Below are 13,097 nucleotides of genomic sequence, written 5' to 3'. Positions count from 1 at the left end.
GAAGAGATGAGACTTGCAGGCTGCCAGCTCTGAGCAGAAGCCCTCCTCATGCTGAGCACAGTTAGTGTGTGCCATGAAAACATCCAAGCTGTGTGTTTAAACTCCCTGCTGTGAGCATCTGTCCATGCGCAGAGCTGGTGGTGTGATGGGGAAAGGGGGCCTTGGAGCCACATTCATAAATGTCCTTTGGGAGGGGACACTGGAATGACTCCTGATGCAGTTTCCTGATGTGCCTGGTCAGTTTATGTCACACAGGGAAAACAAAACTGCTGTTTAGGTTTTATTCAGTTGCTGTGCCTGAGAAAAGGTAGTAAAGGACTCGCTGAGATGGCAGTGCTGTGTCACTGTCAGCTGTCAAGGGGTTTATCAGTTCTTCTAAGAACAGCACAGCAAACCACTGTGGTTTTGGCACAAGTCTTGGCTGCCCAGAAAACAGGAGAGTGATCTAACGCCTTCCGTGTCCTGGAGGCTCTGCTAGCTTAGAGAAGTGCTTTGATGGTAATTAATGCTGGTGCACCAGAGAGAATAGGTGGGGAAGAGGAGGAGGATGAAGGCTGGTTGCTTACAGAGCAATGTATATCTGAGCTTGCCACCTACTCAGGGCATGGCAGAACTGCTGCATAATACCACAGCAAATCACTTGAGGAGCAAGATCTCATTTAGCATGGAAGGGAAGGGGTGGTGTTTCACACGATGAAGACTATACATCTCCCTGAGGGGCCTTATGTGTGGAACAAGGCAAACCCACAGCCAGAGGGGCTGTGGGTGCATGTGCCAGGCTGCTGTGAATTGTGGATGACACGGCTGCTGCTTGTAGACACGAGCAGCAAACTACAGCTCCTGGGTGCCCCCAACTTGAGCGTTACAGGAGTAGCCTCAACTCTGATGGTCTTTAGAAGTTACATGTGTTGCACATTCCCACGGTTAGGACAGAGTGAAGAGTGAACTACCATAACTGGAAAGTTCTAAATTCCATTGCAGTTTTTATTCATTGGATCTCAGAGAGAATAGTTTAATGTACAGACAGAAGTTTGATGTCTTCTCCATGTAACACCATCTTTCTTTAAACCCAGGATAACTGAGCTGAGCAGCTCAAACCAGTGTCCATATGCTTGCTTTGTGCTGGATGCAGGAGTCCTGTGGCTACCTCAAGACTTGCTGTATTTTCAGTATAGGAATTTGTGTGGAACTGCTGTGCAGGGCAGCATAATTGGATTTACTGAGCTGTATTTTGTCATCTTGCCCTGGTTTAGCCTTCCTTCTACTGTAATCCAGAGTTTCCCAGATTTAAAAAAAAAATAAAATGAATGAATCTGAACCAGCAGAATGCTGAGCCTGACTTTATTGCAGGCAGGAAATCCCACCTTTAGTGTGTGCCAGCACCTAAGAAAAGGGGAAGAGGGAAGTGTTATTTGTACAGGGTATGTGACCCTTTTTTGGGATCTAAAGGCCTTTTTAGGATTTTGCCTCGTGTTCATGCCTGGAGCAAGAAAGGGTCTTTTGTTGTAACTGTAACAAGAGTACACACAGGCTTTTTACAGCGTTCAAATAAATGTGCTGGAACCTATAGCCCAAAGTGAAGATGAATTCAGGGCCCTGAAAGCAGTGGCAGCTCCAGTTTCTTTCAGTTGATTGTACCAAGGATTGGGGTCACGAAAGAGAAGGATAATTTACAGCTTAGCAAATGGGGAAAACTCTTTCTAGCTGACTTGCTGGAACTCAACCCTGTAGCAAACCACTAAAGTCAGCATTATGTCGTGAGCAATTAAGTGAGATGACGCTTCTTGCAGAAAGAGGGGTGCTGTTTTGGGCAGGTTTATAGATGCAGCAGTTCTTTGCACGTGGAAGTTACAGGCTGGCTTGTTGGGTGTCCAAGCTTGACTGATGTCAAGCAACTAACAAGCCAGCCTGTAACTTCCACGTCAGTCAATATTTTTTTCCTGCTTCCTCTGTAATCAAATACACTTTTCCAAGGTGATGCTGATTGCAGCAAGATAAACTGGACATCTTGCTTGTTAAGCAGATGGTTCCTTCTGCATGGATCTCTTCAGTGCTGTGCCAGCAGGGGATCGGGCAGTCAAATAGTGCTGGGGAGGGCCTGAGATGAAGGAGCTTTCTGCTGCAGATCTCAGTGTGTGCATTGAGCTGCAGATTCATAGTGAGAGGCACTGCAGGTTGCCCAGGAAAAGTAGATGGACTTGGGTATTTCTTGGTTTGCAGGGAGTGGGGGCAGTACGGGGGCCACAAATCACAGCTTCCCTGTTCTTCCAAGCAAGATACTCTGTAACTACCTGGGCAAGTTAGCTTAGCTACAGCAGGACAGGAGTAAAACTGAGTAGGAGATGCCAGGCATTTTCACAATGAGGAAAGAAGGATGTGCCAACATCCTTTACCAGCCTAGGCCCAGTGCCGTGTGGCTTCTCCCATGTCCCACTCCCATATGTGCCCCTTTCCCATTCCTGCGAGGCCACAGGATGCCCGCCAGCTCCTGGAGTGGGCCCAGCTTGCTTTGAACTGCCACTGACCAGCAGTTGCCAGGCTGCTGCTGAAGAGCTGTCAGCCTTCTCAGCACCTCAGAGATGATAATCCCGAGGGAGCTTTTGGAATGACCTCCTAGAGAGCCAGCTAACATCAGGCCTGAGCACAGACAGGCATTACGCTAATACAGTAGGTAAGACTGATTTCGGTTTCAGTTAAGTGTTAATGATGTTTTCTTAAGCGACTCTCTTCAGTTCTTTGTGGATCTTACTTGCTAAATATTTGATACAGCTCTACATTTTAAGTGATGCATGGTTTTGTTGGGTTTGGTACAGCTGTCTCTGAGTGTAGCTCTTTGTGCTTAACTGAATTGTTTGCAGTACACCAGCAGACTGGGCTGGCTGCACCCTGGCCTGTCAAGGGCAGGAGTCTCACATCAAGTCCCAGTCCAGTTTTCATACATTCTAAGCTGTGGGATTTCATATATCTCATTTCATTAACAGCAATCTCAATTATAGTCAGCTCATAACAGTTTATAATCCCTTCTCAAGTCTGAATTTGATTAATGACCTCTGCACTCAGATTACAATTCAGCATTTCAAGACCAGAAAAACACTTCCAAGAAAAGTAAGACTATATGTTCACTGTCTTCTCTTCTAGAGTACAGCTGGGTTCTGTAACTGCAGGCAACTGGACATATGTGTATATTTCTGTAAATCTTACCGTGAGTTACAACCTCAAGCAAACAACACCAGCCACACAATTCTCATGGTATCCCCAACTTCTGCCCTCAGTGGCTCCAGACAAGGAAATTGCTTGGATTTGCTTGGGACCTCCATGGACAAACTGGGACCACAGGAATTTTAATGTTTAACAACACAGTGAAATGAGAGGGGTGGAGAGAACTTTGAAAGATCCTTACTTGTTTTTTGTGTGTGTAATTTATCTTTTAAGAAAATAAATATCTAATTAGCTAATTAGCATTATTTTTCTAATTAGCTAAATTCTAGGAATTGTCCAGATTTCTTTTTTGAGTGAAACTTGCCTTCATGGTTGATCACAGTCATCACAGCCTTCTCTGGGCTTTTCTGGTACTGCTTCCAAGGCAGACCCCCCAGAGGTATTTGTGTGCAGCAGCCGTTGTAAGTTGCAATCTGGTAATGCTTTATTCACTTTCACCTCTGTGAAGGAATGCATTCTGCTTGTTCCAGCATAAATCTGCTTTATGTTTGCATCTCCAAGTCGTCTCTGCTAACCCTGCAGCCTTCAGGAGCCTGTCTCTCCTTTCTGCTGAGTGCATTACCTGACTCAGGCACAGTGGAGCTTGGTGGTTTGGCATCCCAGGCTTGAGGAACCCCTTGAAGGCAGTTTGCTCACTGTAACCAACCCACCCAACCAATCATTAGGCCATAATTCCTGTTTACAGAGATAAGTCTTTATTGGAGCTATTGGAAGCAAATGGGACATGGTTCTGGTTTTATATACAGAGAAGTCTGTAGTGTTGGGTTACAACCAGTGGAAATGACCCGAGATTACAGTGCAGATCGTGTTGTGTACAGTCAGTAACAGTGGCTGGCGTACAAACCACAGCACAGAAGCCAAATGAAGCCAAGTGTATGGGGTACAGCAGCACGGGAGGAAGCAACTGAAGGTACAAAGAGTGTTCCCTTTACATTTGCAGGCTTTTTTGGCCAGTGAGTAGATACAGCTCAATTTAAAATTCACTGTGCAGTTATTTTTCTTCCCACTCAACTGCTACCAAATTAAGAAAATTCAAATGTTCAAATTATATTTTTAGTGCTATAAATAGCCATGGTTGTTGCCAAATTACTTTATTTGAAATTGCTTTATTTATAGTTTTGAATAGTTCAGTTATCATTGTTCTCTACTGATTACAAATTGGGAGAAAACTGAAGTATTTTGAAAGTAGTCTGTAATTAGACCACAAGGATCTCTTGTACTTCATTTGGAAGTTTAATTCTGGATAACTTCTTTGAGAGAGATTTATTGGGAAGAAAGATGGAATCATCCACCATATTACTTATTTGTGGAATTTGTTCATAGTATTTAAGGTTTAGATAGTTTATAGGTCATACTCTTTTTATTCAATGCCATATCCAATCTTAGTTCAGAAATAAACACTCCATCCTCTGTGGATAAATAAACCCATCTCTTGGCTGCAGGTCAGACCTCTATTGGTGAAAGAGATTTAGAAAAATAGACATTTTCTTTAACGTTTTATACGCTGACTCACAAAGGAAAAGTGAAATTCATTCAAGTCTAGAAACAAATACAGTACAAGTGATTTATAGAATTTCATTCCTTCCCTCTACAAACTTGCTGAGCATGAAACACTGCCCCAAAGCACTGCCTCTGTCTTTGCCTTGTCTTGGAGAAGTAATTATCATCAGTAAGTCACATCAGAGTGCACTGCCAGATTTCCTGTCTGAAGGGCTCTGCCTCCTGACAAGTCTTTGCCTAAGAATTCTTTAGATGCATGGTGGTTTGGGTTACACAAAGGTGGTATTTTAGCCCAAAATCAGCAGCAATTTTAATTGATTTCATTGATGGTGCTTTTTGGTTGGTGGAAATTCAACCATTAAAAAAGCTTGTGAGTTGGCCTTGGAAAGCACCAGCCTTTCCTCAAAATCTCCACTTCTGAGACTGCTTCCCATTGATGCCCTTCTAAGCAAGGGGCTGGTACATTTGGCAGTACAGGTTTCATGCTCAACTTTGTCACTAAGAACTGGACAGGACTTTAAAAAGCATACAGCCCACTGGCACTTGCTCTGCTGTCGTACTTCAGTGCTTTGGAGAGCCCCCACCCCCAGCAGTGTTGCTCTCTGAGAAGTGCAAGTGTCCCAGCCTGGCTCTGGGGCAGCTGGAGGACGGTGACATTCTGGACTGGAAGCAGTAGTTAAGCACCAGTTACTGGCCCCTGCAGAGGCTCAAGAGAACAGAATTGCTTCGTAGAGAGCTGGTCGGCCTAAAAAGCTTAGTCAGTTTGATCAATAAATATTGACTTAGGGTTAGGATGAGAAATAAGACACTGCACCTTGGAACTGGAAGACAGAGTCAACTTCCTCCTTTTTCTGTCCAAAAGGAGACTGGCTCCAAAACATTTGTCCTTAAGGACCTCTGTGATGCCTGACAGATAACTCATTATGCATGTATGAATGTACCTGTCCCCTTTTGCAGGGAGGGATAAATGTATGACTGGACAAAGCTTGGAGGCCTTTTTTCTGTGATTTTTTTTCAACCATCTGCTCTGTGTCATGTTGTCCCTGAAGGCATGGTTACCCACTCCTAAATTATGCAGCATTGCCCAGAGAATGGCTCTGTAGTTGAATATGCTCTCTGCAGTACAGCCTCCCTTTTCTTCCAGTGTATGTGGATTTCCATGCACTAGATGTTATTAGAAAACTACACTTGTATTTATCTTGTTCTTTTGAGCAGGGAAACAGTGATATTGAGTTTAAAAATACAGGAAAGAATCTGTACTGCAAATCAGAATTTTTATAATTAAATTCATAGGATCACTAACTTTTCAAAAGCTGTACTGCTCTGAATGCTGTGCTTTAGCCCACCGTTATTCTCCTTTGAGCAGAATGACATTCCATCTGCTTAGAAACAGTTCTTTGTGAAAATAATGACAGAAGAATAAATACTGTCTCTCTTACCCTGACTTTGTTACTTTACAGGACACCCTTACAAGACTCACATTCTGTTGGGAGTGCAGCAATACACACATTTCGATATGCATAGATCATTAAATTGTAGCAGTGCCAATAGTAAAGCAAAACTTGCCAAGATGTCCTGTTCCTCTTAATTAAGCTTGATATATGTGTGCCTGTTGACTTAAGATGCAGTTAGTGTCCACTGCTGAGATGATGCAGTACCCTGAGTAACTTTGTATTGATTACGCTTACACAAGCTTGTGCTTTTGCAAGAACACAGAAATGAAGCTCGAAGAAAATAAGTACATCAGGTTGTTTCCATGGAACACTGTTTATCTATTCATAGCAGCTTCAAAGTATGAAGTTAAAACTTACCTTCTGCTCTACTCCCTTCGAAACAGATGAGTGCTATGATTAACTCCCCTTTAGCTTAAAAAATAGAAGTGGATAGAATGTCAAAATACACTTTGCTGGTAAGATGAACCTACTTTGTCATAAGGACTTACACCAATACTGGCGACCTGAAATGTGTACATTGCACAGGTCATTGTGGAAGCAGTACCTGCTTTCCCTTGTTGCCATGCTCCTCTGTGTAAAGGCAGCTTGTCTAGAATACTGTGGGCATTGCAGAAACAGCTACTATTACTTTGGAGGAAATTACTATTATTCCTCCCTCCCAAAATTCAACTGCATGCTCTGTACACTGCCTGGAACTATCTCTCTGTTTTGGGTAGGGCTGCATCAGGAAACAAAATTTGCCCATTGTATTTCTTGCATTCCTCCTCTGGAAAACCAGCAGTCCTGGACTTACTTACTGAACAGAAAAAATAAATTCTCCTGTAGCAACATCATTAGCAGCTTTTAGCCTGCTGTATGGATAACTTAAACCTCTTACCTGATTTCTCACTAACTATTAAAAAAGCAATCCCATCTCCCCCTGCTCACAGTACACAAAGCTGCTATTTCCCCAGCACACATAAACCTCCTGGTTTTACCACAGACTCTCTTAATGGACTTGGAAAAGGCAGTGCTACTTTCCCTCCAACTTCTAGCTATGATGCTTTACCTCTAAAACTGGAGAAGGATATTCTACTTCCATTGTTATCTTTTCTCTCTCTTGCCTCAGTGTATTCTGCCAGAAGCAGATGCATTCAGAAATCCTGTGTTCAAGCTGATGCTGCACTACACCTCATGAACTGCTTTGCAGCATAAGGCAGCTGGAGCTTCTAGATCTTGGTTAGAGGTATAAATGAGGCTCAAGTTCAATTAAAAATTAACTGCAGCTCTTACTCATTCCAACTCTACTAACCAATGAAGGATAGCCAGTTACATTCAATTAATGCCTTTTAAAATTAAGTGTTATTTATTCTAGTAGAGATAACAGTCCAGTGGTTTTCACAAACATGCAGTTCTGGCTGGTGCGAAAACATTTTGAAGTTGTTTACTTACACAGCAGAGAAGAGACTGCAGCTTTAGTTATCTTACTGCCCCAAACCTTTGAAACTAGAAAGTAGATAAATTCAGTCTCAGATAAATTCAGTCTCTGCAGTTAACATTTTTTAATGCTCTTTATATTCTTGTAACTGTCTCTTCTTGGTGGGTTATTAATTAAACATGGAAGAGTACTCCCCCTGAGAAAGCTTCAGTCTGTATAAGAGTTTCTGTAGAGTAGGCTTGATGGGTTCTTTTAAAGTACACAAGTACTGAACCACCTGTGTACTACATATATACTGTGGTACAGTATATATGACCTTAAATTCTAGAGTTAAGGCACCAAATACAAGATAAAACAACATCCAGAATAAGAGATATGCTTTAGAACTGCACATCTCCACACACCACTTTTGGACATTCAGCTCCTCATAAACATCAAGATAAACAATGTGGCATGAACATTTCATTCAATCTCAGGAACTGGAGAAAAAACCCACTTTACTGAATTTAAACCTTACTGTCTAATGAACTTTTACCTAACTCACAACACTCACAGTAAAGCATTGCCTTGCCTACACAGCATCAGACTGGGAGGAAGAGCCCCTTTCTCCAAGGAAACACCAGAGAGAGGAGCAGACAGAGGAACAGGCAGATGTGTCTTGTGCTTTTGTATTATCTCATATATCAGCTACAAACCAACAAGTGAATGTGGTATCTGTGAGCAAAAAAAGCACCAGAATACCTGGACATAAATAGGTATGGGTTCAGATGACACAAATAAAGCTAAGAAGACATCACTCTGGGGTTAAGTAATAAAACAGTTTAGTGATGACAATTCTCTTCATGACAACTTAACCACTAGCTTAAATGGTTTATGTTCGAAAGAAAGTGCATGTGAAACTGCTGCTGTGGTCCATGGGCACAGGACCTCAGTGCTGGGTTTCTCTGGTGAAGTGCTCTGAAATGACTTTAGCAGAATTTCCACTTCCAGTGGAATGAAACCAACAAGCTGTTAGACAAGCTGTCTCCTATACTAAGACAGCAGATTCAGCTACCCTGTCTCTTTGCTCTGCTTTAAACAAGTCAATAAAATACCTCATTTTTCACTGGATTATTCAGCAGGAAGCCCAAGAGGGTCTGTGTGCTGAACATTTGAGCTGAGTTACTGTTTCTTGAAACAGAACAGCCGTTCCTAACAGAGCTCCTCAGCGTGCCCAGCACAGAGCTCATTTTCATTCTTTTGATGCCAGAGAGGCGAGGTCCTAGTCAGTTTCATGGCAGAACAACAATCTGAATTTCATGTTTACACATCTCATCATGTAGCCAAAGGAATCCACAGCAGCAGAGCTGTGCTGTTTCCCAGAGCCACCGGAAATAGGAGCTGTTTTTGTAAGCTGCTTTGTGACTTGGAACTCAGTGAGGCTGGGACATTGTTTTCCCTTCATTAAGTAACAGGCAACTGTCTTAGAATTTAGCTAAAGGCAAGAAGTTCTAATATTGAGTGAGCATATCTTGGTATACCAAGCACAAGAGGCAGAAGGAAACTTGTAACTTTGTCTGAGTAAAGACTGAAATACTGTCTTGTCATTTATACACATTTGGAGAGATGCTCAGCAATTCCATCTCTAGACTGGCTCAGAAGCACAGATACAGAATTACAAATGAAGCAAGGGACTTTTTTTCAGGGAGTTGGTGGAAGAAAAAACAGGGAGTGCCATGCTCACTCTCCAAGGGATGGTTCCAGGACTGGATCAGAGATGGTATGTTAAAGCTGCTCACATTTATTGCTGTCTTGGAAATAAAGAAGTGACAAGAGAATGATGTCCCAGAGCTAAACAGCCAACAAACAGCAAGATTTTTCCCCTAAACTACTTGAAAAATCTTCATGCCCCTCCTCCTGCATTTTCTGCATCCTAATAATCTGAGGAACTTGTTGTCAGGGAAATTGTTCTCAATAGCTCAATAAAAGCAAAATTTTAGATTTGTGCCCTTTTCTGCAATTAAGTTATTTCAGGGGCTTGAGGGCACAGTCTTTTATTAAGACACACTTTAAATCTTTTCCTACCAGAAGGCAAGTGTTCTCAAAGAAAGAATGCTTGTCTCCAGAGATGAGAGATACTGGAGCAGTTTTCAGATCTTTGTTAATGAGTAGAAATAGTCCTCTGGCACATGAATAACTTGAAATATTTGTAGGAAAACTAGTTTCTCTGAAGTGCTTCACAGTCTGCTTAAAAGTTTTTAAGACTCTAGATACTTAGATATAACAATTTCATAATTTGAGAGAATCAGTTATTTACTGAGATACTAGAAGATGATCAGAAAAGGCAGGGCAGGAGGACAGAATTCACAGAAGCAAAGGTATTTAACAGCAATGAATGTTGTGGCAGCAGCATTTACAGCACATTAAGTGGGGAGCCATGACAATTGCTGAATCATCTAATTAGCTCACACTGGCTACACTACAGCAAATTAGACAGATTAGGAACCACCTACCCAGGCACTAAATTGCCTTTGTGAAGGTTGGATCGTGCACTGTGTCCAACAGAAATTGCTTGGGCAACCGAGGCCTGGTGTTACACATTCCCTTCAGGAGCATAGGCTGGCCTCCCTCCATCCAACTGGCGAAACGCCCAGGAATAAGGTCACCATGTTCCAGCTCCTGAATGTGTGCTTAAGGAAGACAGCAAGCACTGGCAGAAAGAGAACACGATGGCAGGAAGCACCACAGATCATGCTTTGAGCTAGCCAAGCCCTCCAAACCAGCCTGGTTACTCTAAACCCATGTCTAGGCAGAGCATGCCTGGAGGAATCTCATGTGGCTGGCAAAAGTGGGACTGAAGCAGACCCCTAAAGCTCACAGGTGTTATTCCAAAGTCAGTGGTGATGCCATTCATTTCCAGCAGAGAGAACACATTAAACGGGTCGGTTCTTTATTGTAAATCTCTGGCTTTTAATCCTTTAAGTGCCAGACACCATCTCCCAAAATACACACGATCATCTGGTTAGCTAAAACTAGCGTTAAGGTGGGTAGTGTATAGGCACAGACTTTCCCTGGTCTGCTATTTATAGATGTACTAATTGAAAGGAACTTTTTCAGAATTCTTTTCCATGAACTAGAAATTCAAACTGTAAAATACCATTTCTGCTTGACTGAAAAGGTACTCCAGAGTTGGTAATGCTACAGGCAGCTGCGCAGAGCATACAGAACCAGATTCACATGTTTGGCTCTTGGGTACATGCAGAAATACAAAGCTCAGTAGCTGTAACACAGACCTCCAACTCCACAGAAAAGGCAATTCAGGCTACTGTGAGGAGGCTTTTAAAAGGAAACCTACAAGAATTATGCAGAAGAAATGAGCTTCTAGTTCTGCCTTAGCAAAACTATGCTTGTTGCAACATTGATGAAGCAGATGTTACCCAAATTACTCATCAGATGATAGCTTGGTATTAGGCTAAAACCTCCTGATAGAATTAGCTGCTCTTTCAAATGTGAATACGTTGGGCACTTCAGAGCCAACTCTGTGACCCTTCAATACATGGGGCTATTTTCTTAAGTTCCACATCAATGAGAGGGGTTCCCAGGCACCTTAGGGTCTTACTTCTGATTGCCAGTGGCTGCAGAACCTAAGGATTTAGGAATCTTAGTGTGTTTCACATATCAGAAAATGGTTCTCTCCTACTAAAAAGGGAAGCAGCAAAGGCAAGGGGCCATCTCAGACATAATACTGCAATGCTTTACTGCATTACTAACAGCAGGGTATTAGAGAAATCTAGAGGAGAAAGATGCAGTGAAGTTGAGATAATTTTAAAAGACCAGCAGGAGAGTGGAAAGCTTAGGATTTTAAGAGTTAAAAGAGTGATGGCGGAAAAATACAGAAATTCACAGTTAAAGCAATTCTGATGGAAAGAAATACAGATGGATTAAGATGCCAAGCACAGTCCACAAAGAAGCAGATCAAATGAGAGTCAGCAAGATGTTTGTTATCAGTCCTTGAAGTGGACAGTGCTTGTCAGCCTGACAGCAGTTAAGCTCAGGAAAGGAATATTCAGGAGAAGTTCATTATAATGCACCTTGATGAATATAATATCCTGTCTGAAGGAGCAGAGCAGCCTGCTGCTCCAGGATCAGCACTGCTGGGCCTGCCAGGCTCAAAAAGGGACTGAAATGTAGGTGAGCTGCAGAGCCAGCCCTGAGTTTGCACCTTGAAGATAACAGCAGATGGAAACCTGCCCCCTGAACAGGAAGGACGTTCTGATTGCTCATCAGTTGTCCTGCAGATGTCATGGAAGGATTATGTGCTTCCAGGGCCAGCCCCTGGAACCAGGTCCTCAGCTCATTTCCCAGGTGCAAGTTCCTGCCCACAGGAGCAAAGCTGACACTATTGAACAGCTCTTTTTCTCTTAGCAGCCTATGAATTATATCCAGAAACATCCTTAGCAATGGATAACCCATACATGCAGTTACTTAGTGAATTTGATGATTCAATATTAAAATCAAATATAGTTTATATTTGCTGTTAGTGTTTTCATGCAGACCTTTGGGCTTGATACACCACTATATATTCTGTACCTAGTGGTTTTCTGTTTGACACCAGTGTCAGCTGTTACCAGTCAGGGGTTGTTCATGTTTTCATCTCTGAATTGAGACCCTAAAATGCTAATACATCATCGTCAGCTTGCTCCCTTTTGCTTTTTTATTTTTTAACCATTTTTATATAAAAAGAGTTGTTTCCAGCAACTTCAAGTACTGCAAGTACTGCACTTCTGGAGCACTGTACTATGCAACTTTGCATAACGCAAGGTTTAAAAGACAAATAAAAAAATAGTATTTTAAAACTACACATATCATGTGCACCAATAGGTCATAATCCAAACCCATTTTAATCTAAGTAAAATATTGTTAAAACATTTACTACAGAACTGAAAACAATTAATTATGGATGGCTGTATCCTAATTTCCAGCTGTAGAAAACCACAGCTAAGCAAAGGATTCACGCAGAGATAAATCCCTGCCTGCCCTCCTGTCCTGCACTGCAAGCACAGGAGGAAAGCAAACCTGGCTGCTTCCTGAATTAATTTGGCCTAATGTAATGTGATCTCTGCAGATTTTAACTGCAATATCATCAAAGTTGTTCATTCCTCATTTGGAGTTTGGGTTTAATAGTTTAGGAAAATCATTTCTCTCATTATTAGTGTCACCCATCACACATAGCCAGAAATAAGGTGTGGCATTCACAGCAGGCCATGGCCTGGCTTTGGTACCTACCCAAACGTGTCCACAGGGATGCAAGGAATGCAGTGCCTGACACAGCAGTATCAACACAGCTTTTTATGCTACACAGGAGAAAAATATTTGAAGGAGAACAGTCTGTTGGTAAAACCAAACAATTTCTTAAATGTTAGTTAATATTTTCTTTTTTTTAACTGAAACTGGAGTATTTGAATTGGCCTTGAGAAATACAAAGCTGGGATTCAGACCTATGTATTACCTCTTTAAACACTGAGTTA

The 13,097-nt window shown here is 42.1% G+C and overlaps 1 protein-coding gene and 1 long non-coding RNA gene across 8 annotated transcripts in view; one reads left to right on the top strand and one right to left on the bottom strand.

The window, feature by feature from the left end:
- Positions 1-13,097, bottom strand: part of STRBP (spermatid perinuclear RNA binding protein) — a 50,838-nt gene that overhangs the window by 10,000 nt on the left and 27,741 nt on the right. For 2 of the 7 annotated variants that reach the window (XR_004499652.1, XR_004499653.1), the window contains 2 exons: positions 12,856-12,923; positions 3,892-6,584 (listed from right to left, as the gene is read on the bottom strand). The exons of 2 other annotated variants lie outside the window; for them this stretch is intronic. Coding sequence is in view for 1 of the 5 variants with exons in the window: in XM_033518436.1 (XP_033374327.1) it covers positions 12,919-12,923 (5 nt within the window). In the remaining 4 variants the exon portion in view is untranslated. Of the gene's footprint in view, positions 1-3,891; positions 12,924-13,097 lie in introns of those variants that run through there. 3 more of the 7 variants (XM_033518432.1, XM_033518436.1, XM_033518433.1) reach the window with 2 other exon arrangements.
- Positions 1-13,097, top strand: part of LOC107211952 — a 30,229-nt gene that overhangs the window by 1,225 nt on the left and 15,907 nt on the right. The window lies entirely within an intron of this gene.

This window comes from Parus major, chromosome 17, assembly GCF_001522545.3.
Source record: "Parus major isolate Abel chromosome 17, Parus_major1.1, whole genome shotgun sequence".
NCBI lineage: Eukaryota > Metazoa > Chordata > Aves > Passeriformes > Paridae > Parus > Parus major.
This window is presented reverse-complemented; position numbering and strand designations above follow the sequence as displayed.